The sequence below is a fragment of the Solanum stenotomum genome, chromosome 2 (assembly GCF_019186545.1).
Source record: "Solanum stenotomum isolate F172 chromosome 2, ASM1918654v1, whole genome shotgun sequence".
Lineage (NCBI taxonomy): Eukaryota > Viridiplantae > Streptophyta > Magnoliopsida > Solanales > Solanaceae > Solanum > Solanum stenotomum.
The window spans coordinates 12,487,595-12,513,759 of NC_064283.1; the positions used below are offsets into that span (position 1 = coordinate 12,487,595).

Sequence of the window (26,165 nt, forward strand, 5' to 3'; positions counted from 1 at the left end):
AAGTTGGGCTTCGCTTCCTCAAATTATTGCTTCCGGCTTGTTTCAACTTATTTTAGCTTAAACGGCAAATGATTTTAAGCACTTTTAACTTTGGCTTCAATTATTGCGTTTGCCTTGTTTCAACTTTGCCAGACACTGAGATAAGTCAACAATAACTTTAAATAAGCTGGTTAAACCAAATTCAAACACTCTCCAAGTCAAGAAGTGAATGTCAAACTACATTCCTAATATTTCAAGAGACATTTGTCATCTTCAGAGACATGTAAAAAACATCGGAAGGGTGACTAAAGACCGAATGAAATAGCTAACAAATCTGCATTATAATTTCAATTGGATTACCATAAGATACAATTTCAAAAAGGTTCTTTCAAAGAAAATGAATACTTCATAATAAGATAGCACTAGATACCCCTATTTCGCAACCAAACCGTATCAACCAAAACAGTTGAGATAAAAGTAATGACAGATTTTTCAAAACAAGGAGAATGTGAACAGAATACTAGTCATTGGAGTTGCATTGTCAGCTCATGATTCCAAAAGCAAATACAACACCAGAATTAATGTCAAGAACAACAAACAAGCCCAAGAATTAAGGAACTTTGGTTGCGGGAGTATGATATGGACCGCAGTCTAGTATGCACCTTTCATCCAGAAACACATCTGGCGGTGATCGCGGATAGTTGAAACAGATCATTCAAACTTTGCTCTTTTTCTAGTTTTACCTCCTTTTGTTTGCATTATAGCACCAGCAGAGGCATAACACCTTAGCTTTTCAAGGATCCTTCTCTCACTGATGCGCAACACCAATGAATAATATATCTTAGGTTCTTTCACCAGACAACAATAGTTCAAAGTTTTGATATCATCTTCTAGATGGTTTGAACCATATAAACTTTCCCGAATATCTGCTAGTCCCGACAGAGCCACACAAACACCATCTGTCAGCAACATATTGTTGCTCGACTCAACACCTTCTCGAAATAAAACAATATCTTTCTTCGACAAATTGAAGCCCTCAGAATTTTCAAAACCACTGGTGATAGTTACTGCAAGATCGAGTTCAGCAAACACTTCCTCTGGCAATAATATTATGTAAAGCAAAATCAACAGCTCAACTTGCGGCTCCCCATCAAATGAAATTTCAAAATATTCTGAATTTTGGCTAACACATCCAGAATAATCTAATTTTCTCCATAGTGATAACCTCCTCCTACTGTAGCGATGTGAAAACCGAGATGAACTCCACTGAAGTACAAGCTCCAGATCAAGGTTCACAATGTCATATTGGTTATCAGACTCTGCAAATCCATACCTATGTAGCATAGCAGCATTACCTAAAGACCCATACGTATTGAATACCTACAAAGATTACACAGTAAGAGAGTATAATACACTCAAAACTTTCTTACAATTTCATATAAAAGTGAATGTACAACCACAAGATCATCATTAAATAAGTTGTTTACAAACCAGTACGAAATATCAATTGGACAATAAGGGGTTAATTAGTTCACACACTAGTTATATGATTATAACATAGAGATTATTGACATGGTGAATAAGGAATTCTTATGCAGAAAAAAATAGCGTAGGAATTATTATGTGGTGCATAACACTACAAGGAATTTTATGTATACCCTACTAGGCTACTACAGAGGCATATTTTGACTTTAACTTACCGCATTACTAATATATGAATTTGTATCAACATTCTATCCCACATAAAAGAAATCAGAGATTCTCACGTCTGTTTACGTGCATTATTTAATACATCCAACCAAAAGTTGCATTTGTTATTTTGAGATTAATTCCTTTAGCAAAACGTTAAACTAGTTATGTGGCAATTAATGTATTCTTATCCGGCCAACCAAACATCCTATTAGTTTATGCGACAGCTTATCTTGGGATAATTCACCTTAGTCCCTCGAGTCAAACAACCACTAAGGGGTCATTTGGTAGCTAGATAAGAAATAATTTATCCATGCATTAATTTTCGTATAACTTATATGACGTTTGGAAGGTAGATAGAGAAAATAGAAAAGGGCTAAATGTACCCCTGTACTATTAGAAATAGTTTAAATATACCCCTCGTTATACTCTTGGTCCAAATAATCCCTTCCATTACACTTACAATCCAAATATACCCCTCTCATTATATTTGGCACAAATTTACCCTTAATTTTGACGAAAGAACACGTGACAAGCTAAAAACAAATAATTACTCCATCCGTCCCAATTTATGTGATACTTTACGGATTTCAAGATTCAAACAAGTTAATCTTTGACCGTAAACTTTTTATATATGTTTTAATTATTTTGAGTTACCAATTGTTGTGACTTATAGTACTTTTTACGTAGTTTACAAATATATAAATTTCATTTCAAAAAAATTGAAGATTCCACGCGCGAATTTCCAGTCAAACTTAACTGTTTGACTCTCGAAAAATGAAAAGTGTCACATAAATTGGGACAGAAGGAGTATTATTTTAGAAAGCCACTTGCTTAACCCTCTCCAACCATTGCCTCCACTTAGAATCATTTTCTTTGCTTTTCTTTTCATTGTGCCCATATACGATTTCCCAACAAGTTCAGTAGCAATATTTCACCATTTAAGATTGGATGATGAAATAGGTCCAGCTAGTACTATTACTGATGATAATCCATCAAGATTCAAAAAAATCATATGTTGACAGTTGACAGTTGACACCATGAAAAGAAGAGAACTCAAACCGGACGTAATGGGTCAAAAAAGAGTTAAACGAATGGATTTTTAAAAGAACCAAGTAATTTAAAATTAATTTGTAGTAACGGCAAATTTGTGTCAAAATATAATGAGAGGGTGTATTTGAACCAAAAGTATGACGAGAGGGGTATATTTAGCCCTAAAGTATAACAAAGGGTATATCAAAACTATTTCTAATAGTACAAGGATATAGACCCTTTTCCATAGAAAATAAATTATTTTGTATAAAGTAAATACGACGTTTGATTGATAATTTAGAAACCAGCATAACTAATACAGTATTAGTTATGAGGAAATCTATGTAATATTTTATGCAGGATAGAAGGTGAAATAACTAATACATGTATAACTAATACATGAAAAACTAATGTCTACATAACTAATACCTTCATAAAATAATACATAGATTTCTTCATAGCTAATCCCCACATTACTAATACTTGGACAATTCTAACCTACTTCCAAACAACTCATAGAATATCACTCAGATTGTCTGATTAGTTAAAAGAAGATATCATAAAGCAGATGTTTCCGTTGCATCTATTTTTCAGCTATTCCCTTGCCCAAGAGGAGGAAAGATATCAGTTATTATTTCTCCCCCTTCTTTACTTCTTTAAACGGTTGATAGGTAATTTTGTATTTTGCAGTGGGATGCTTCATGATAAGGAACTGTCAGCATACTGGCAGGATCTAATTCATAATCAAAGTAGGCTGTCCAACTTCAACTAAACAAAAGATGAAAACCTTGCTCATCTGTGTGACACAGTAGCTGCAATTACAAAAACAATTTCAGATTTAAGATCTCACCTCAGCCCCAACTTCGACCTTTTTCACCATGATCATTTCCAAAACTATAAGATCATCCTCAGAAGCTGAAGAAAACTCCGAGTAACTCCCACTAATCGATTCATCCTTTGAATTAACCTTGGTTGGTTCATTGTCGTCATTTCCATGCTTGTCGCTGTGAGCATCATCATCCAATTCGGAATGAGAAGACTCCAAGTCACTCCTTTGGAGGCATTCACCTCCTGAATGAGTCTTATCATTTCCGTAATTTTCATTGTCAGCATCATTATTCAATTCAGCATAAGAAGATGTGAAGTGTACATCCTCAGCACCAGTTTTGTGATTAAACCTGCACATCAAATGTTTTTTGGATTGAGAGGAACCCTTCAACACAACAAATCAAGACTGACATAATTTTATAGCACCGGTGCAAGAATACAAAATCAGCTGGGTTCATCAGTTTCAGGGGAAGTTAAGAGAATTTAATTGTTTTATAAGGTAGCTACATGCCCTTAAATGAAATGTGTATCAGAGGTCATAGAGAAAACAATCATTCTGCACTAGAGTGCTCTCCCGCTGGAGCCTCTATGAGTTCATAGGTCAAGACATTGATCCAACAAGTAAAAATTAACCAATTTTTGATGAGTTACTGAACTTCTAGCACATAGATATTCTAGGTTACAAGAGGATCCACACGCATCAAGCTAAAAAGTCTCTGAAACAGATCCATACTGGGAACCTTTGCCAGTCAGACCAGAAACAATTTTAAATAGCAGTAGTTAGGGTATTACAATTGAGTTTGCATAGTAACTTACTGCTTCACTTAGAATATCAGTCAAATAATCCTTTCGATAGGTCCATGGACAAGGATGAAGTTATAGAAACCCTAAGAAGACCGTCGTTAAGGTCTCAAGCTAAGGAGTTGGAAGGCAAGGTTGTTGGGCTTCGATGGGAAATCAAAAAGATGCCTATCGTGGAAGAAGAGCCCAAGAACGAGACCAATAATTATGGTGAAGAGTGAGTTGAGCCCAAGAATTATGGCAAAGAGTGTGTAAGTGCTACATATATTTTATGGTCCAAGTTCAATCCCAAGAGGAGGATGATTAGGCCCACATGAAGCCCCAAATGAGTTGAGAGAATCTTGGCCCGAAGGAGCTACAATTCACGCCTAAAGTGGAGCAAATAGGTGTGTGGTTTTTGGTGAAAGTTTGGCAACTTCTATTTCGTTAGGCGAGAATTTTGATATTATATTTACATGTTTATCTAGTTTAAAGTTTTGTAGTTAGGTTTTTACTATTTATTGTTTCCATAGAAGTAGGATTTGAATCCCAGCTATTTGGGATAGGTTTGCATTTTGTTCCTTTTTTCAAGATAACACATCATTATCAATATTACCGAGAGTTCTTTTTACACCGTTGTATTTGGCCCCTTGGGATTTATCTTACAACCTTACATGACCAATTCTTTCAAGAGGTATGATTAATTCTTAACTTGATATCTTTGACTTCTATTATTAAAGAAAATTAAAGAAGGCAATTAGTTATGTTTACCAATTCTCAAAAATAAAAAAGGCAATTAGTTGTAAACTAATTATTGTCTCTAATTTCTTCGATATAGGGGGTCTAGATCACTTTGTTATCTAGAAAGACCAGATTGGCTTGGTCTTCCATAAGTACCTCCATATTTTGTTCTTGAATTGATTCTACATGCTTTGTGCTCTATAAATCTAGTTCCAGTCTTTTCAGCAAGTGAGCAAGTGAGACTGGCGAAACCTGGGTACACTGAAGACATAGCAATTGCTTTTAATCCACTAATTTTGATTACTAAGCTCAACTAGGGTTCTTAGCACTTAATTTTGAAATTTGGGTATTTTATTCTCGAATTTCACATATCTTTAATTTCCTCTCTTTAATCAATGTATTTTTGCATCTGCATTATTTCCTGTTTCCGTTCAAGTAACCTGATTCTTATCACCTTTATAAGAAATTACTCTATGGTATTTTATCTATCTAAAACATTTGATTGTCAAACAAGCAATGGCACTATATTTGGGGAGTATATTCTTTCTGGTAGTCCACTTAATATTTCCACCAGTTCAGTAGTTCAAGCAACACATATACCTATTAGATTTGGAATAAGACAAACGAGACAACAAGTCGTTAAAATAAAAATAAAAATGCAATGAAACTCGGTAATTGCAAAACTATGAAGTTAAACAAAGTATGGCTAGGAAATAAAATGGATACACGAAGAGGACTTAAATAAGGTGAGAGAAGAATAGATTTTGACTTTTCAAGCAATGTGGTTAGGCTACCAAAAAAATTTAAAACCAGGACACTGCTCACATGCATACACGAGGCATAGATTTCACAATTATCATGAAACAACACTGATGAAATTTATGACGTGTAACATCATGACATAACAAGGAGCGAATAAACCCCTCACAGCAGAGGTAAAATAAGTCAGCAACTACCGTTGAATAGGAAATAGTGAGACAGCTCAAACCAATATGGGAAGCTCAGTAAGTAAGAGGGAGATGAAGCAGTAAGAATTGATGCAGAAGATTCCACTAAAAGGTATACTCACAGATCTGCCAAGGGAACCATTCCGCATCCATGGTAATCATCTATTTCAAAAGACCGCGACGCAATTAGACTTTTTGCAGCAAGATACTCCTTAACACCAAAATGTTCTGCTTTAAGCTGTAAAGAAACTGAAGTTAAGAGAGGCTCAATACACTCTTTCTAGTCCTCGTAGATAAGTGCCTTGTCGTCTTTAACTATCTGCCTACAAATACATCATAATGGTCATACAATAGAATAAGAACAGAATAAAGTCTAATATGCACGATTACCCAACTTCAAATAGCTTGTCAGAAAATCAAAAGTTGGCAAAGCAGCAAATACATTCTTTCGTAGAAGAGATCTCATTCTCTTTTAGTTTGAAGTTCACCAAACAGAAGTAGCAACACAGGCAGGCAGCGACATCAGCAATATTTTTCTTCAGATGATAACGTAATGATTTTATTGCTGTGTCCGAGAAAGCTTCATATACAAGCAAATGACAAAAATGTCATTATCCTAAAAAGCCACCCACTCATCAATAATCACCGGACTTCCATGGTTGCCCAAATCGTTAACCAAAAACAAAAAACGTTAACCAACTATATTTGCATAAGAATTTCAACCCTTTCTGACAGAAGCTATCCTATTTGTTTATATGCAACCATTTGACGAATGCCAAAGGGACAACTTCATATGCTCGGCTTCTCCTTTTTGTTTCATTTGAAAGCCGAACAGAGCAACAAGTTCTTCACTCTTCTGGCATTATTTGGATGAATTTCAATAAGCTTTACTGAAGACTGAACAATTACTCTAGAAAGTTCCAACATAATATTTTCAATAGAAGTATCAGGATTCCGCACACAGATTATTGAGCTGCAGATTCATCCACATTAAAAAAACAAAAGAAGTTGAACTATTGAACAACTTATAATATACTTCTAGAATAAGTCTAGCTACACCACAAAAAGGATCAGCCGTACTGGGACATGAAAACAAATTATGATAACACTTATGAAAGAATACATTGACACCGGCATTACATGGTTAGACCTACATCAATCGGCATAAAGGAAGAATTTTCCTACAACAGAAGTATTAAACATATTGAAAAAGAATACAAATTAGAGATCCCACTCTACGTTATCCAGAAAATAAATCCAAGATCAAGAGTATCCCATAAATTCATTCCATGACAATTTCACACAAGTGTATTCATAACTTATTTCTATACTATTTTCTCACAATTCTGCCACATATAGTTTACAATTCTCTCAATGCTCTTACATTGACAAAACTCTCTCAACCTCTCAGTTCCATTTTTTTACATTTTCAGTTCCTTCCATGACTAAACAATGAATAAGAGATGGCAATTTATAAAGTTGATTCCCTCACCAAACCTAAGTGGCCAACTCACTCTGAGTTGAACTCACAAAAAATACAAGTCAACTCAATACAAGTTATATCAAGCAGCAAGACATCGCAATACAAGTTGCAATCAAGTTGCAAGCGAATTCAAAATTGTAATCTCTCACTAAAAAATGTAGACAGGTTGCAAACCAACTTACTCCAAGTTGTTATCAAGTTGCTAGCCTACTTACTCAAAAGAAAAAAATAAACAAAAATAGGCTTGTTAGCACTGCTTACTAGGGATTCAGTAATACAGAGAGGATTGGCTAGAATTTCTAACACAATAGACTTGTTCCACCTCAATCAGCTCTTCTTGAAGTTCTTTTACTACAACTTTTCCATCAAAGAATTTTATAAGCTCTTACCACTTGTGCCTTAATATGCACTATCCTTTCATACTTCCTCCAAGTTGTGCTTACACATGCTCCAATGTCTCTATACTCCAAATTACATTTTTCTAAGCATCTTGCAATACTTGACTCTCAGATTTGTTGTGCATTGCTTACTAGGGATTCAGTAATATAGAGAGGCTGACTCCACTTCCTCAAACATACGGTAAGGAGTTGTCACACAGAAGCTTGAATTTGATGCTACTTTGGACGATTTGGCATATTCGTTCATGTGGAAATTGGAATAGTAGCTTGTTCTTTGCATACTACTCTGATAAAACATGCCAAAAAAGTTAATATTTGGAGTAGGTGTAAAAGGGTTTGCACTTCCCATCCATTGCAACCCCACAAATGGCTTTATACATGAGAATACGCCTTTCATTGTTTTACAACCCTGCAGATAGTTAGGTCTAAAAGGGAACTCACCTTCAATCTATTTCAGAACCACATATTACAGGGAATTCGCTTACTCCATCACAGTCCATATATGATAGAAATCACCTTTCATCCTTTTGACCCATAGATGGCTCAAGAGGACTCTCTTCCATCTAACATAGCCTTAAAAATGCTAGAGTTGCAAAAGAAATCATCACTCTATCCATTACAACACCACATAGGCTTTACAATACAAAGGAATTCATCGTCCATTCATTGCAACCCCACACAGTCCCAAATAAGTTGAGGTCGGGTATATGAATCCTCATTTCGGTTTTTCAGCTCATATCATATCATAGATGGGTGAAAAAAAGGAACTCGCATTCCATCCATTACAAATCTACAAATGGTTAGAGTATACATGATTCACATTCTCACAATCACATTATAATTTATTGCCTCTGTCTCAAAGTGATCAGAAAACACAATCTAAACTCTAAAGACACCGATAACCATGAAAAATTCAATAGTATGGATACAGTGTGTAATACAGACTTAGATATAGACAGGGCCCAATGGGAAACAAAATTCATATAGGTGATAGCTACTAGTTGAGCTTAGCTTTTAAACTCGTATAGAACTTCTGTTATTATTATTATCATTATTATTTATATATAGTTTTAACGTATTTTCCAGTTTTATTTTATTTATTATGCGTATGATATAATATGAGCTTAAATGAAGAAATGAGGATTCATATAGCCAACCTAACTTGTTTTGGATTGCGGTGTAATTATTGCTATTATGGATACAATGTGTCAAGCTCTGCAACCAATTTTTAGGCTGACAATTCAAACTGGACAGCAAATAAGATAAAACAACTTTAGTATTTCCTAAAAATTCTTTCAAGTCCTCATACTTGAAAAGATCTCTCTCTAATTTCCACTCTCACTTATGGTCTATGATTGTCATTCCATCCATGGCTAAATATTGAACAAGAGACCGCTATTTTACAGTTGATTCTCTTTCACCAACACCAAGAGGCAAACTCAGTCCAAGTCATAATCAGATTACAAGACAGCTCCTCTGAGCAGCAATGAAGTTGTAAGATAACTCACTCCAAGTTTTAATCCTATTCAAAGTCAACTCACTCGTAGTTGTAATCAAGATACATGCCAACTCATTCCAGTTTATTCAAGTTGCAAGTGACCTTACTCAACTATTCAAGAAGATGCCACTAAACAATCTGCGCAGAAAATTTTAAGAACATACTCATCAAAGAAATTTAAACATTTTTCCAGGACGTTCCAATTTGTACCAGAGTTAAAGAGTTTATGTGCGAAGCCATCTACATTAAACCTAAAAAGATTACTGTAGAATCAAGTAGAGAAGCTTGGAGATTCTTTATAGTAGCATCATAGACAGGCGAAGAAAAGCAAAAAAAACTTTGGACCTTAGTTAGGGTAACTTATACTTGTGTATAGATAGTATATTAAGAATGAATAGAAAGATATATTAGGAGACCTTGTGAAGCTCAGTTCCGGCGCGAAGAGAGTCGATTTGAGATAGGGACCACAACAAAGGGATAGATTCAGAATAAGGGATCAACTGGAGATAACCAAACCAAGGAGATAGCGGACCAAGGCTTCGCTCATACATGATGACAACTGCTAGAGCTAAGATGCCTTCAAGCTTCGATTCCTCTATCATTTGCCGCGCACCTGAAGTTTTTACCGTCAAGCAACTCTCCTTGGGAATAGTCGCCACTAAATCACCAACATTGAGATCGCACAAGGCTCTTACGGATACCGCCGAAGAGTTCGTCGTCACTACCACGTCCAGCGCGTCGCTACACTCTACATGTTGCGACTTCATCCAATTCTTGAATGCTCTCAATTTCCTACTAGAAACCATACAGTAATATAAACGTTAATTCCATTTTCATCATCATACATATAGAGATTTCAGCAGTGCTCATACCTGGTTGCCATTGCTACAGCAGCGGCGACGGTAGGTTTCACTGCCGGCTTGCAATATTTTCTCATATAAATAGCTATGCAAAATGCAATAAATGGTGCTCAACTATTCAACTATGTTTAAAACAGTCACATATAATTATACATTTATCAAATTTAATTATAATTATTTAGCTATTCAAAATATTACTTATCAAGTTTGGTCTATTAATTATTATATATATAAAATAAATACACACTAATCATTTTTAGTCTCTTACTCATTTTAGTTCTTTAACTATTTAAAAATTTATTAGGTTTAGTCTTTGTTTATTTTATATATATATATATATATAAAACTTAGATTTATATTAATAGAACTCATGCCTTGAAATTAAATTTTTAAATCATTTTTTCAATTGTTTCTCTCTCCCCGACAACTTTTCTTCAAATTACTATTATGAAAAGAACTTTAACCTCAATGATTCAAAATAAAATTCACGAAGAAAGAAGATATAAGTCATGATTTTATTCAATCGGTGTCAACACCTTTGATCCAGTATGTATCTAGCCACCCATCTCAACAACTGTTGCTTTTATGACACATCCTTCATAGCATTTTTATCATGGACCACTTGCATCCTATAGTCAAACTCAGTTGTGGAGGTAACCTACTCATATGTCGGTCCATGGAGGAACCATCGGACCATGTGCTCAGATAAATCTATGGGGATGTCCTATACCAAAGTAGTCAAAAGTGAGGGCTGCTCAAGCTCTTTGGCCTTCTTTGGTAAGGCATTTTGCACCATTGCCTCATATGAGGTGTATGACTCACGAACCATGGATGCACTATATCTCCCTATGGTCTGCTATCCAAGCACATCAGTGTCGCCCGAATAGAGCATGATATAGCACCATGTGTAGGCTACCGATGAGTAGTTGTGGCTCTACTGAAATCGCTTATTTTTGTTATGGACATTTTGGTGGATGGCCTCTGTATAAATATCAAACATGCCCATGATATACCACCGATTTGGATGGCCCAACACTTGCATCGACACTATAGGTCTCCCAGATTTCAAACACTTCACTATATCTTCTTGATTTCTCAGACTTCATCAAAAGCCCATTCTTCAATCACTTTGTTTCTTTCTGCTTTCTTATGTAGTGCTTTTTTCCTTTGTCTGTTCACCTTGAAACTCGTTCTCTAATTATTTTTTAGTTCAACCACTCCGTGTGAAAAAATAGCACTATTCAAAATGGTCCCATCTACTTTGACTTACGTTTTCCAGGAAACAAGCGCAATATTGAATTGAAAAGAAGGACCAAATCACCGAGAGAAAATCCTCGCTTTTCAATATTTTGATCATGGTACTTCTTCATTATTTCTTTGTATAAAGCTTAACTTTTATATGCTTGCAGGAGAAACTCACCAAGTTCATTTAGCTCATCTAACCTATGATTTGATGCAACACCCCAATCTAGATTCAAATTTCTGAGTGCCCACATGGTTTTGTGCTCTAGCTCTACAGGAAAGTGACAAAACTTTCCAAACACAAGTTGGTAAGGACACATACATATGAGTCTTTAATGCAGTCGGATATGCCCATAAAGCATCATCAAACTTTCTCGACCAATTTTGTATGTTCACATTCACAGTCTTTGCAAGGATTTGCTTGATTTCTCTATTTGAAACTTCCACTTGCCCACTAGACTGTGGATGGTAAGGGTTTGCTACTAATATACGGTGAGTTTACAGTATTTTTGATGTATTTTACTTAGAAGTTGTGTGTGTCTTGGGCTATATTGTACTAGAAATGATGTGTTTTGTATTATGTTTGCAAGAAATAAGCTTCGAATGCAGTTGATGGAGATGATAACTGAAATTATGCAGAAGGAGCCACCCACGAAAGTGATCCACCGACCATAGGTACTATGATGGACCGTCATTGGGCAGGCATAGATGGAGCATCAGGGAATTCTGACCAAGTTTGGAATTACGGAGCAACTGATGGATTGTAGATTGACCCATGGGCCGTCCTGCACATCCGTCGATGGATTCAGAGAGTTGAAGTTCCAGTACCTGATGAAAAATCCTACGTGTGGAGCCACGGAAGGGGACCTATGGACCGCAGGTAGACCCACGGTCCGTAGGTTGGAGTCGTCAATTGATGCCGTGTTCCAAACAACTTATTTCCTTATTTTGTTTCCTTTTTATTTAGGACTTGTTTTCTATAAATAGGAGTTATAAACTTCGTTTTTGTGGGAGAGACAACATTGTTTACTTTTATTTCTTGGTATTTTGTGGAATTAACTTACAAACTTTAGCAATTTGATTTCCGGATTTCGTTTTATAAGATTTTCACTTTGAAATTCAGTTGGAGATTTTGGGGTTCTTCTACTCTAATCGTAAGTTCATGAATTGAATTGTGTTCTTTCAAGCATGAGTAGCTAAATTCACAACTAGGATTGTGGGAACCATGAACAATTAACAACATATGAATAATAATTATGTAATTCTTGAATAGTGTTTATGCATGTATTAGTAATTCTTTCGCTTAGAAGTCTTTTTAACGGTTGCAAACGTTAGAACTCGCCTCGTTCCTACTTGTCAGACCAAGGAGGTAAAAAATGAGAAAAGAATTAACAATAGAGATTTAGTGGATGCTATCTAATAGTCTAATGTCAATTGGTGCGAGGGTGAAAACTAAGCAATACATTTATGCGATATCTAATCTAAGGTAAAGGTAAGGGTTAGTAAAGTATACACTCGTAGCCAGACCAAGGTACGTAGTGAAATTCCCTATTTGGAGGACCAATCACTTGGGGATACCTATTTTACCAACTTTGCATGTAAAACACTAAGAAATGATTATTATTATTATTATTATTAGGATTACTGCGTTCAAAGCTTATGGGGAACACATACACCCTAGTTTCTCTCTCATATTGATAACTGAAAGTTTGATTTCTGCTTACTTGTTACTTAATTAAGAATCTATTACTTGCTTACAAACACCCACCCACCCCCTTAATTACTTGTCTCAAAAATAGTTTGACTAAATGAATATAATAGTGAGTTAAGTTTAAGTCTGAACCATATTCCTCGTGAGATTGACCCCAACCTAAAAGTTAGGTTCTTTACTTGATAACGATCGCTTATACTTCTTTTTGGATGTGTAATTTGAGCGTATCAAATTTTGGCGCCGCTGCTGGGGAATAAGGCTTTTAGATTAAGTTTAACTACATTATTGAACTTTAGTCAATTATTTCCTGATTTTACATTTTCTTTTGTTTTGTTTTCTGTAGGTTTCTACTCTAGTGTATGCCAAGTACACGGAGTCAAGGCGAACCATTGACCCCATACGATCCTGAACTAAGCAAGACTTTGAGAAAAAAGGTAAATCATGGGGTCTGTAATAATCAAATCATAGAGGAGCAAGAGAATGAAGTTGGTAATGAGAATGCTTAGGTTCGTGGTGGTAATCTACTCGGAGATTCTTTGAGGGTACAAAATCCGCCAGAACCAAGGCTGTGTGATAGCTACAGGGTCGACTTCAATACAGTTGAATCAGAAAGACCTATTGTTCTCCCTCCTCTACCTCCAGGGCATACATTTGTGGTGACCATCAGTATGATGCAAATGCTTATATCAAGGGGGTTGTTTTCTAGTCTAGCCTCGGAAGATCCATATGGTCACATGGCTAGATTAAGAAGTGTCTCCAAGAGTTGTGTGGGACGACCAGAGTTGGATATGAATGTCATAGGTTTGAGAATCTTTCTTCTATCATTGACCGGTGATGCTCTGGTGTGGTTTTCTGAGCTTTCATACAATTTATTCATACATGGGACCAGTTGCATAAGGCGTTGATGGAGAAGTATTTCCCGTTGTCTAAGAAGCTAAATCACAAGGACAAACTGAACAATTTCGTAGCACTACTTGGAGAGTTTGTGAGCAGTTCATCGGATAGGTTTATTGCATTCATAAAAAGTGTTCCAAATCACCGCATAGATGATGATTCACTGAAGGAGTACTTCTATAAAGGCCAGGATGACAATGGGAAAGGTTGTGTTGGATACTATTGCTGGAGGATTATATGGTGAGTGCGATTTTGAGGAGATCGCTGAGAAAGTAAAGAAGATTTCTTAGAATAATAAGGCACGGAGCACTAGAAAGGCGGACACAGGTAGAAGCACCTTTGCAGTTCAAGCAACACCTAATCAATCTAATGATGACATTCGTAAGGAGATGTCTCAAATGAGGACAAAACTTGGGTTGGTATTGAAACATTTGAGCGGCAGTGCAGAAAAGGTGAATGCGGTAAATTACCTAACTAGAACTCCACCAGCACTAGTTGAGGAATGCTACTATGAAGAGTATGTGTATTTGGTAAATGATCAAACGAGGGGTTTTCGAGCCAACGCCTAAGGTTCCAACTCAGATAATTGGCGCCAAGGTAAAAGAAACCAAGGTCGGAGCTATGGAAACTACAATCGAGAGGGAAACTATGTCCGAGATGGGAACTATAATCATGATAACAACTACAATCGGAACAACTATATTAACAGGAATAAAGAGTTGGGCCTTATGTTCCACCTGAGAATCAGGAATCTGGCAATAGAGAGGCTGGGGGTAGTATGTCACACATTGAGGATATGATCCAGAAGACGATGAAGAGGTTTGATGCGACTGATGAGAATGTGAAAGAGATGTGAAATGACTTATCTGGAATCGATCCAAAAGTTGATGCCCATGCAGTGTCGATCAAGCAACTTGAGCATGAGTTTAATCAGTTGTCCACTACAGTGAACCCACGTCAGCCTGGCACACTTCCTAGCAACACAATCCAAAATTTGAAGAATCATGGGCATTGTATGACAGTCACTACTCGAGGAGGTAAACAGACCATTGATCCCCTATGCCATTTGATGTTGAGATTGTGGTACAGATGAAAATGAGATTGAGGTTACAGGACAGTCTAAAAAGGCTACAGAGAAGGAAGTGGAGGTAACCTAAAAAATTGTTCCATGCCTAGACCTCCACCTCCATTTCCACAAAGATTGGTGAAGAAGGTCGAAGAAGGAAAATACCGTAGGTTCATAACTATGTTGAAACAGCTTTCCATCAATGTTCTGTTGATAGAGGCTTTGGAGCAAATGCCTGGGTATGCGAAGTTTATGAAGGATTTGGTGACAAAAAAAGGGCTGTCAGTTTTGAAGATGATGCGAGGTTACAACATTGTAGTGTTATTGCTACGAGGTTATTAGTGTAAAATAAAGAGGATCCTAGGGCTTTCACTATTCCTTGTACCATTGAGATGTTGCATTTTGTGAAGGCGTTGTGTGATTTGGGTGCCAGCATTAATTTGATGACATTGTCTATCTACAAGAAGTTGGGTTTAGGGGCTCCAAAATGGACTGCGATGCGACTACTCATGGCCGATAGAACTGTGAAGAAGCCCATTAGTGCTCTCCAAGATATCCTTATGAAAGAGTCATTTATTTTTTCGATGGATTTTGTGATACTTGATTGTGAGGTTGATTTTGAGGTTCCCATCATCTTAGGGAGACCATTCCTTGCTACTAGGTGCTTCTTGGTCGATATGGAGAGAGCGCATATGAAGTTCCGATTGAATAATGAAGAGGCAACTTTCAATATCTGTAGGGTCTATGAAGCAGGAAAGAGATCTCAATCAGTATCAGTGGTGAATTATATTGTGGAGTGAGGTTCTAAAGTGTCTATTGAAGAGAGGTTGGGTGTTGATGCACTGGCAGCGGTAATGATGAATTTTGAGGGTGATGGTATTAAAGACTATGATGAATTAGTTGTCGCACTTGATAGGTTCAAATTCTAGTCCAAACCATAGANATTTTGAGGTTCTCATCATCTTAGGGAGACCATTCCTTGCTACTAGGTGCTCCTTGGTCGATATGGAGAGAGCGCATATGAAGTTCCGATTGAATAATGAAGAGGAAACTTTCAATATCTGTACGGTCTATGAAGCAGGAAAGAGATCTCAATCAGTATCAATGGTGAATTATATTGTGGAGTGAGGTTCTAAAGTGTCTATTGAAGAGAGGTTGGGTGTTGATGCACTGGCAGCGGTAATGATGAATTTTGAGGGTGATGGTATTAAAGACTATGATGAATTAGTTGTCGCACTTGATAGGTTCAAATTCTAGTCCAAACCATAGAAATTGGAGTTAGATATGAAGAATCGCGACTCTCCACCCGCAAAACCATCTGTGGAAGAAGCTCCAAAATTAGAGCTCAAGGCTCTACTATCGCATTTGAGGTATGTATTCTTGGGAAGAGATGCCACTTTACCGGTAATCATTGCGGCAGATTTGAGTGAGGTACAAGTAGAGGCATTGGTTTCTATGTTGAAAAGGTTCAAACGGGCCATTGGATGGACTATTGCGGACATTATTGGAATTTCTCCTGGCATTTATTCTCATAAAATCAAACTCATGCCGGATAGCAAGCCAAATGTTGAGCACCAAAGGAGACAAAATCCACTTATGCAAGAGGTCGTGAAAAAGGAAATCATCAAATGGGTGGATGCTGGAGTCATATACCCCATTGCAGATAATAGTTGGGTCTGTCTTGTTCAATGTGTACCTATGAAAGGTGGGAAGACTGTGGTTCCTAATGTGAAAAATGAGCTTGTTCCGGTGAGGTTAGTGACCGGATGGAGAGTATGCATGGACTACCGCAAACTGAATGCTTGGACAGAAAATGATCACTTTCCGATGTTGTTCATGGATCAGATGCTGGATCGCCTTGCTGGTAAGGGTTGATATTGCTTTCTTGATGGGTATTCAGGCTACAATAAGATCTACATAGCTCCAGAAGACAAAGAGAAGACCACATTCACCTGTCCTTATGGGACTTTCATCTTCAAAAGTATGCCATTTGGATTGTGTAATGCTCTAGCGACCTTCCAGCGTTGCATATGTCGATATTTTCAGATATGGTGGAGGACACTATTGAGGTATTTATGGATGATTTCTCTGTGGTAGGTGACTCGTTTGATGCATCTGGCTGAGGTACTGAAATGGTGTGAAGAGTGCAATCTTGTGCTCTAATGGGAAAAATGTCACTTCACGGTGAAAAAGGGGATAATTTTGGGTCATTGGGTCTCAGAGAAAGGTATTGAGGTTGATAGAGCTAAAGATGAGGTAATAGAAAAGCTTCCACCACCTATCTCTGTTAAAGGTGTTAGAAGTTTTCTTGGGCATGTAGGTTTTTATCGGAGGTTTATCAAAGATTTCTTTAAAATTGCACACCCATTGTGCAAACTGCTCGAAAAGGAGTGTAAGTTCAATTTTCATGAGGCTTGTCTGAGAGCATTTGGAGAGTTTAAAGCAAGGTTAGTATCAGCACCTATCATTATTTCACCGGATTGGGGGCAACCATTTGAAGCGATGTGTGATGCGAGTGGGGTGGTGCTTGGTGTGGTATTGGGACACAAATGAGAGAAGATTCTTCATCCGTTTTACTATGCCAGCAAAGCTCTGAATATGTATCAAAAGAACTATACAGTGACTGAACCTGAACTCCTTTCTGTGGTTTTCGCATTCGAGAAATTTCGATCCTACTTGCTTGGTACTAAGGTCATAGTGCATCATGACCATTCTGCATTGAGGTATCTGATGTCTAAAAAGGATGCAAAACCAAGGTTGATCAAATGGGTATTGTTGCTGCAAGAGTTTGATTTTGAGGTGGAAGATAGAAAGGGTACAGAAAATCAGGTTGCTGACCATTTGTCCAGATTAGAGGAGGAAGCTATGCTCAAGTTAGGAGATGGGGCTGAAATCAATGATGCATTCCCAAACGAACAAGTATTGGCTGCTTCTTTTGATCTTATCCCTTGGTTCACAAATTTTGCTAACTACTTGGCAAGTGATTTGGTTCCATCGAATTTGTCATTTCACCAAAGGAAAAAGTTTATGCATTATGTGAAGAAGTTCTTTTGGGATGAGCCTTACTTGTTTCGTATTTGTGTTGATGGGATTATTCGTCGTTGTGTGCCCGAGGTTGAGATGATCAGTATACTAGAGGTGTGTCATTCATCGCTTATTTGTGGGCATCATAGTGGTATTTGTACTGCTCATAAAATCTTGCACTGTGGGTATTACTGGCCTACCATCCACCAAGATGCTCATGATTTCGCCAAGTCTTGTGACTGTTGCCAAAGAGAGGAAGGATTTTCAAAGAAGAAAGAGCTACCTATGAATTCGATATTAGTGATTGAGTTATTTGATGTTTGGGGCCTTGACTTCATGGGTCCATTTGTGAGTTCACATGAGATGAAGTATATTCTTGTTGCGGTTGACTATTTATCGAAATAGGTGGAAGCAATTGCGCTTTCAAACAATGAGGGTAAGAGTGTCACCACATTCCTGAAAAAGAGTATCTTAGCCAGATTTGGTATAGCTAGGTCGATTATCAGCGATGGAGGTTCTCACTTTTGTAATAAGTTGTTCAAGACGTTGCTAAAGAAATATGGAGTTCGTCACAATGTAGCTACTCCTTACCATCCGCAGTCTAGTGGGCAAGTTGAAGTGTCAAATAGAGAGATAAAGCAAATCCTTGCAAAGACTGTAAATGCCAACAAAACGGATTGGTCAAGAAGGCTCGATGATGCTCTATGGTCCTATCACACCACTTTCAAGACTCCCATAGGTATGTCCCCCTACCAACTTGTACATGGGAAGTCATGCCATTTGCTGGTAGAGCTAGAGCATAAGGCCATGTGGGCGCTAGAGAAGTTGAATTTGGATTGAGGCGCCGCATCGAGCCAAAGATTGAATGACATGAATGAGCTTGATGAGTCTCGCCTAAAAACATATGAAAGTTCAGCCTTGTACAAGGAGAAAATGAAGAAGTATCATAATCAAAAGATTGAAAAGCGTGAATTTGTTGTGGGTGATCTGGTTCTTTTATTCAACTCAAGGTTGTGCTTGTTTCCTGGCTAGCTCGATTCCAAGTTGTCCGGGCCTTTCAAAGTCACTCAAGTATTTCCATATAGAGCGATCGAGCTCGAGAACAAGGAGGGAACAAGGTTCAAAGTGAACGGGCAGAGGATCAAGGTCTACATGGGGAAATCAGAGAGTGTACAAGAAGTGATTGAGGCTTATTATCTTGATGAAGTCTAAGTAATCAAGGGATTTGCGTTGTGCCGCGACGTTTAATCAAGCGCTGCTTGGTAGGCAACCCAAGATGTACAATCTAGTCAACTATAGATTTTTCTTTTTGATATAGGAGTTTCCTTCTTTTATTTTGATTTTTTGTAGCTCTTTTGATAGGTGTTATATTATTGTATTTGTGTTGGCTAGATATAGAATAGGGTTCGTGTCTAAAAAGTGTCCATAAAATGTAAAAAGAAAGTCCTAATGGTTGCTACGTGTGCAGGGACAAAAGGCAAAAATCTGTAGAAAATAGTTGTGCAGTGGTCTATGGACCCCCTCGACGGTCCATTGGTCCATCCACGGACCGTGAATGGCATCCGTAGATCCCAAGTAAGTTTTCTAAATTTTTCTAAGTGTCAGAGTGACCTACGGACCGTCGACCTAGGGCTTCTAATGACCTGACCCGGATCCTCTTTTAAATAAAAACCATTCATTTTAAAACATTCCCTACTTCCATATTTCCCTCCCAACCGTTTTTCAACCCTCCAAATACCCATATTCCCACATAAATCCTCTTAATCACTCCTATATCAACTATCCACATCCCATATCTCCCTTTTCTCTTCCATATCACTCCCATCCTTTCCCAAAGCAAATTCATGGTCTGCGTTTAGTGTCCACATTGGTTTAGGAGTTCTTGCAGTCGATCACACACTCACCATTGTTGATTACTTGTAAGGTAAGTTGATTTCTCCCAAACTTTGAACATTTCATAGTTTCAATTTGAAATCACAACAATGAACTTGACCTTCGGTTGTAAATCATATGTTTGAATGTTAAATTGTAGTTATAAAACCCCTTGGAATGATGATATAAGAGCTTGTCATAAATTTTAACCAACTAAATCATGTAATAGGCCGAATTGGAAGTTTTGACTTAGGGTTCATATGTTTAGGTTTGTTAAAATGTGAAATTTATGTCAACGAAACCCTAAGGATGATTAACTACCATATTATATGTTGAAATGCATGCATAGGCCAAGTTTGTTTGTGTAATTGTTGAAAAAAAGGCTTGAAGTGGGAGTCAAGTTCTAAAATCTGGCACAAAACTGACCCACGACTCCAACCCACGGACCGTAGGTCAGGGTCCGTGGGTCAATTGCACACAATGTTTTGACCAAGTGTAAAACCACGGTGTGGACTACGATTCGTCGTTCCATCGACGGACCGTTCTTCACATCTGTGGTCCCCACATCACAGACCCAATTTTGGGTACTCTAACCTACGGAGGGGACTCACGGACCGTCATTCCATCAACGGACCGTAGGTGCCCACCGTGGGTCAAAAATTCAGCTACTATCCAAAATTTTTTTAATTTTTGTTTGGGTCCTGTAACATCCCAAATTACTCATATCTTCATGGAAAGGCCAGGAGGGTGGGTAATAAATTAATAATAATGTGGTATGTCATATTTTAATTGTTCAAGGGTTGTATCTCAACTTTTGAAGTTAGGTAAGTGGCAAAATGAAAGTTGGCAAAAGTTATCTTAAATTCCTTTTTAAAGATTTCTCAGAAATTTGGATCAAATATATTGGAGGTTTTTTCCCAATCTATAAAGATTTTTGGGGTCCACGACCTATGAAATCGAAGGTCTATGAGTCTAGTTTCCAACGCATCAAACTGTTTGTTCATACGATTTAGAATAGAGAGATATTCACATTTTTGTGAGACTGCGCAAGTAGGCACGTGAGGTGGGTCCCCTAGGTCGGTGGAACTTTTTATTTATCATCTTCTCCAAAAAACTATCAAAACCCACTTCTAGGACCAGCCAAGTTATAAATTATCTTGACTTAAGTTCTTGACGGAATTTGTTCTACGCGTTGAGCTCACCAACATGGTATAATTTGTTTTTTCGATTTCATAGCACATCATACTTTGGTGTTGGGACAACTAGGTGTTGGACATATTTTAAGGTTTTGAAGTGTATTACGAACTTAAGATCAAAGTAAGACCTTTCTTTCATCGATTCTAGCTTTAATAAGCCGCAAATAGCAATTTGCGATGAAATACATATCTTTTATCAGATTATCATGGTATCCTCGATTCTTGTGTGTTGATTATGGTCCTGCCTTATTGTAGTATCGAGGGGGTTGTGATTAAAAGTCGTTAGGCCAGGTGAATTCAGCGAAAAAGGTATGCTAAAGCTATTCCCTACTTACGACATGCTTCCTTAAAGCTTAGGAGCAATGTAATTGGGTTGTTATCCTTTCTATACTTGTTGCCATTATTGTTGATTGTTCGCTCCTCGAGTTGATATAATCCTCCGTTGTCGGGATTCTTATTCACTTAGTAGTGTCCCTATGTTGGATACGACGTAGAGGCTATTGTATAGGTTGCTTCTAACTAAATTGCTCGCTTTTAGCGATTGGATTGTTATTGTTGCCCTTGGGACTAATGCGATTAGCTGCAAGAAAGTGATCTATGTTTAGAAGGGCTATGTTCTACCTACGGGGCTACATGGATGCGTAAGAGAGCTATGAGTTGCCTACGAGGCTTTATTGATGCCTAGAAGGGCTATGAGTTCCCTACGGGGATTTATTGATACCTAGAATGTCTATGAGTTGCCTATGGGGCTATATTAATCCCTAGAAGGGCTATGAGTTGCCTATAGGGCTATATTGACGCCTAAGAAGACTATGTGCTTCCTACAGGGCAATGTTGTTCCCTAAGAGGGATATGAGTTGTCTATATGCTTTGTTGATGCTTAAGAGAGTTATGTGCTGCCTACGGGGCTCTATTAATGCCTAAGAGGGATATGTGACTGCCTACAGGGCTAGGAGACTACCGATAGGGGTATATAGACTGATTGGCACCTTCCGGGCTTATGGAGGCCTCAATAAGTGGTCTTGTGTCCTGTTTGTACCTGCCGAGCTTATGGGGGCTTGGTTAGGTTGTTGTTTCATTATTTTTGATAGGTTTAGATTTAGGAGCAGGTCAGTACACTTATTTTATCCTTGATTTATATCGGATTATTCTAGTATATTAGGATACATGATCATAGTGTATTGCCTTTCATACTCTGTACATTATTTTGTACTGACGCCCCATTGCCTGGGGGCGCTGCATTCATGCATGCAAGTCCCGACAGACGATCCAATAGACCTTCTCAGTAGCATGATTGACTTCTATCCGGTTGGCTAGCCCCTTTCCTCTGGAGCTGCCAGAGTTTGGAGGTTTGTTAGCTTTTGTTGTAAATATTTNGGGCTCTATTAATGCCTAAGAGGGATATGTGACTGCCTACAGGGCTAGGGGACTACCGATAGGGGTATATAGACTGATTGGCACCTTCCGGGCTTATGGAGGCCTCAATAAGTGGTCTTGTGTCCTGTTTGTACCTGCCGAGCTTATGGGAGCTTGGTTAGGTTGTTGTTTTATTATTTTTGATAATTTTAGATTTAGGAGCAGGTCAGTATGCTTATCTTATCCTTGATTTATTTATTGAATTATTCTAGTATATTAGGATACCTGCTCATACTCTATTGCCTTTCATACTCTGTACATTATTTCGTATTGACTCCCCATTGCCTGGGGGCGCTGCATTCATACATGCAAGGCCAGACAGATAACCCAATAGACCTCCTCAGCAGCATGATTGACTTCTATTAGGTGGCTAGCCCCTTTCCTCTGGAGCTGCCAGAGTTTGGAGGTTTGTTAGCTTTTGTTATATATATATTTATGGGTAGGCTGGGCCCCTGTCCCACCAATCTTTACTACTCTTAGAGGCTTGCAGACTAGTGTGTGGGGTGTGTAGCTACGTTATGTCCATGCTGGCCTAATTGGTTGGTTAGTTGAAGCTTGTGAGCTATTTGATGTATTGACTTGATATATACATGCTTCCAATTTTGTTATATAGATCATAGTGGCCTCGACGGCCCAATCACGACTTCTGTGCTAGTTGGCTATTTCTTTATATGAACTCTTGGGAGTAACTGTTTCGTTTATAGATCTGTTGAGAGGGGCCTTGCCGGTTGAGGGCTTAGTTTTAAGCCGAGATATACTTGTTTGTTTTCTTGTTTACGTGTGGCTGCCATGCACTAGTGGCAAATAGTTCAGCAAGGTCGGCTCGGGTGTGAGTTTTGGCATTAGGAGCCAGTTGCGCCCCTTGAGTTCGGTGTTGGAATGACTATCCTTCTTTTGCTCACCTCGTGCTATAGAGTGGTGTCTTAAGGGTTGATGTTTCAGGCTGATAATTGATATTTGTATGCATATAAAGATGGTTGACACTGGACAGACTACATCTAGCTGAGGGCTAGATGCAACTGCAGGCGAGGGTACCAGCAAGGTACCACATGTGGAGGTAGCCCATTGTGATACCAGGGGGAGACATCTTCTCAGCCCCTATTGATTCTCCATTGCTTTGGGAGCCTCCGAGGGCTACAAGACTCCCGACTCCACCAACAGTACCACCTATAGTCCCTCCTATTCCATCTGATCAGGATTTCAAAAGTGCAGTATGTATGTTATCTAAGTTAGTAGCTGCACAGTGCCATCCAGTTGCGCAGATGTTGCCAGACCTTCTGAGGGGCCTAGAAGTTCGAGAGTTCATGAATTTCTTGCCTTGAATCCTCCACAGTTTACAGGGATAGATCGCAGAGAGGACCCTCAACACTTTGTTGATCAGCTTCATAGGATCTTCAGAGTCATGCACGCCTCAACGACTAAGTCAGTTGAGTTAGCAGTATTTCAATTGCGCGATGTTGCAGTATTGTGGTACGAAAGTTGGGAGAGATCTAGGGGAAAAGATGCAGCTCTACCCACTTGGGATAGCTTTACAGAAGCTTTCATAGACCATTATTTGCCTCGAGAGATTAGGGATGGCAGGGTGGACCAGTTTTTAGATCTCCGACAAGGCAGCTTGAGTGCCCGAGAGTACAGGCTGAGATTTGATTCATTGGCTAGATATGCATCATCATTTTTTGATATGATGCATGATAGGGTGCGTAGATTTGTGGGAATGCTTGACTCAGATTATATCGATGCTTGTTCTACCGCTGTACTAAATGATAATATGGATATCTCGCGAATTCAAGCCAATGCATAAGGCATAGAGTATATGAGTGAGAGGGTTCAGAGAGAGACAGAAGAGGGCTAGGCCCGCTGGTTCACATGGAGAATTTTAGGGTGGTCCCAGACCTTGATATTCTAGTAGGCCACCTAGACTTCCACCAAATCAGTTCCAGGGTAGTAGTTTTGATCGTCAGCGATAGTCAGGCCCAGGTGAGGGTTCACGAGCAATAGACTCTCAACAATAGAGGGGTTATGCCAGGCTAGGACAACACTGCCGCGTTGCGCTACTTATGGTAGGATGCATTTCGGGAGGTGCAGACAGGGTTCCACAGGTTGTTATTCTTGTGGACAGGAGGGGCATGGGTGGAGGAACTGCCCGACCATAGGTTAGGGTGGTATAGGTAAGTCGACCAGGTCAATAGTAGGTTCTTCCTCATCAGCACAGTCTATAGGGCGTGGACCCCATACTTCAGTAGGTAGAGGCAGAGGCGGAGGCAGAGAGAGAGCATCTAGTTTTGGTAGTGGCCAGAACCGTACATATTCACTAGCCAGCCGACAATACTCAGAGTCATCACCAGATGTTGTGACAGGTGCATTAATTATTTGCTCCCATTCTGTTTATGCTTTGATAGATCCTAGATCTACTCTATCTTATGTTACTCCATTTATTGCGGGGAAGTTATGTATAGTAGTAGAGTCATTAGATCGACCCTTTATTGTATCTACACTAGTTGGTGAGTCTATTATCGCCAAAAGAGTCTATCGAGGTTGCTCGGTAGAAATTATCAACCGTCAAACCTCCATAGACCTGGTAGAGTTAGAGATGGTTGATTTCGACGTCCTTATGTGTATGGATTTGTTAGCGTCTTGTTATGCTAATGTTGAGTGCCGGATAAAGATTGTTAGATTCCACTTTCCAAGAGAGGCGGTTTGGGAATGGAAAGGTGATACAACAACGCCGAAAGGGAGGTTTATTTCCTATCTTAAGGCGAGGACGATGATTACTAAGGGTTGTATTTATCATCTTGTTCGCGTTCATGATATAGATTTAAAACCACCGACTCTTCAGTCTATTCCTATAGTTAATGAGTTTCTAGATGTATTTTCAGACGATCTCCCTAGTATTCCTCCAAAATGGGAAATTGATTTTGCTATCAATATGCTACCAGGTACACAACCCATATCTATCCCTCTTTATAGAATGGCTCCTACTGAGCTAAAGTAGTTGAAGGATCAGCTGAAAGACTTGCTGGATAAAGGCTTTATCAGGCCTAGTACTACACCATGGGGTGCGCCAGTGTTATTAGTAAGGAAGAAAGATGGCACACTAAGAATGTGTATCGATTACCGACAGCTGAATAAGGCAACTATAAAGAATAAGTATTCCCTTCTGAGGATCAATGCCTTGTTTGATCAATTACAAGGTGCTAAGTGTTTCTCAAAAATTGATTCAAGATCAAGGTACCACCAGATACGAGTTCGGGAGAAAGACATTCCAAAGACAGCTTTTAGAACTAGATATGGGCACTTTGAGTTCTTGGTAATGTCTTTTGGATTAAATAATGCCTCAGCAGTGTTTATGGACCTGATGAATAGTATATTCATGTCGTATCTAGACTTCTTTGTGATTATATTTATTGATGATATTTTGGTGTATTCACGTTCAAAAGTTGGGCATGCAAATCATCTGCGAGCAATCCTTCAGGTTCTTCAAGACCGAGAACTTTATGCGAAGTTTTCTA

At 38.4% G+C, this 26,165-nt stretch overlaps 1 protein-coding gene across 1 annotated transcript; it reads right to left on the reverse strand.

The window, feature by feature from the left end:
- Window positions 1-319: 319 nt before the first annotated feature.
- Window positions 320-10,355, reverse strand: LOC125856986 (ribosomal lysine N-methyltransferase 3). Its single transcript, XM_049536647.1, has 5 exons — window positions 10,248-10,355; window positions 9,792-10,170; window positions 6,119-6,234; window positions 3,551-3,878; window positions 320-1,359 (listed from the first exon to the last, which is right to left on the reverse strand). Exons 1-5 carry the CDS (start codon window positions 10,310-10,312, stop codon window positions 691-693), a joined length of 1,557 nt encoding a protein of 518 aa, XP_049392604.1. The 5' UTR covers window positions 10,313-10,355; the 3' UTR covers window positions 320-690.
- Between the last annotated feature and the right edge of the window lie 15,810 nt (window positions 10,356-26,165).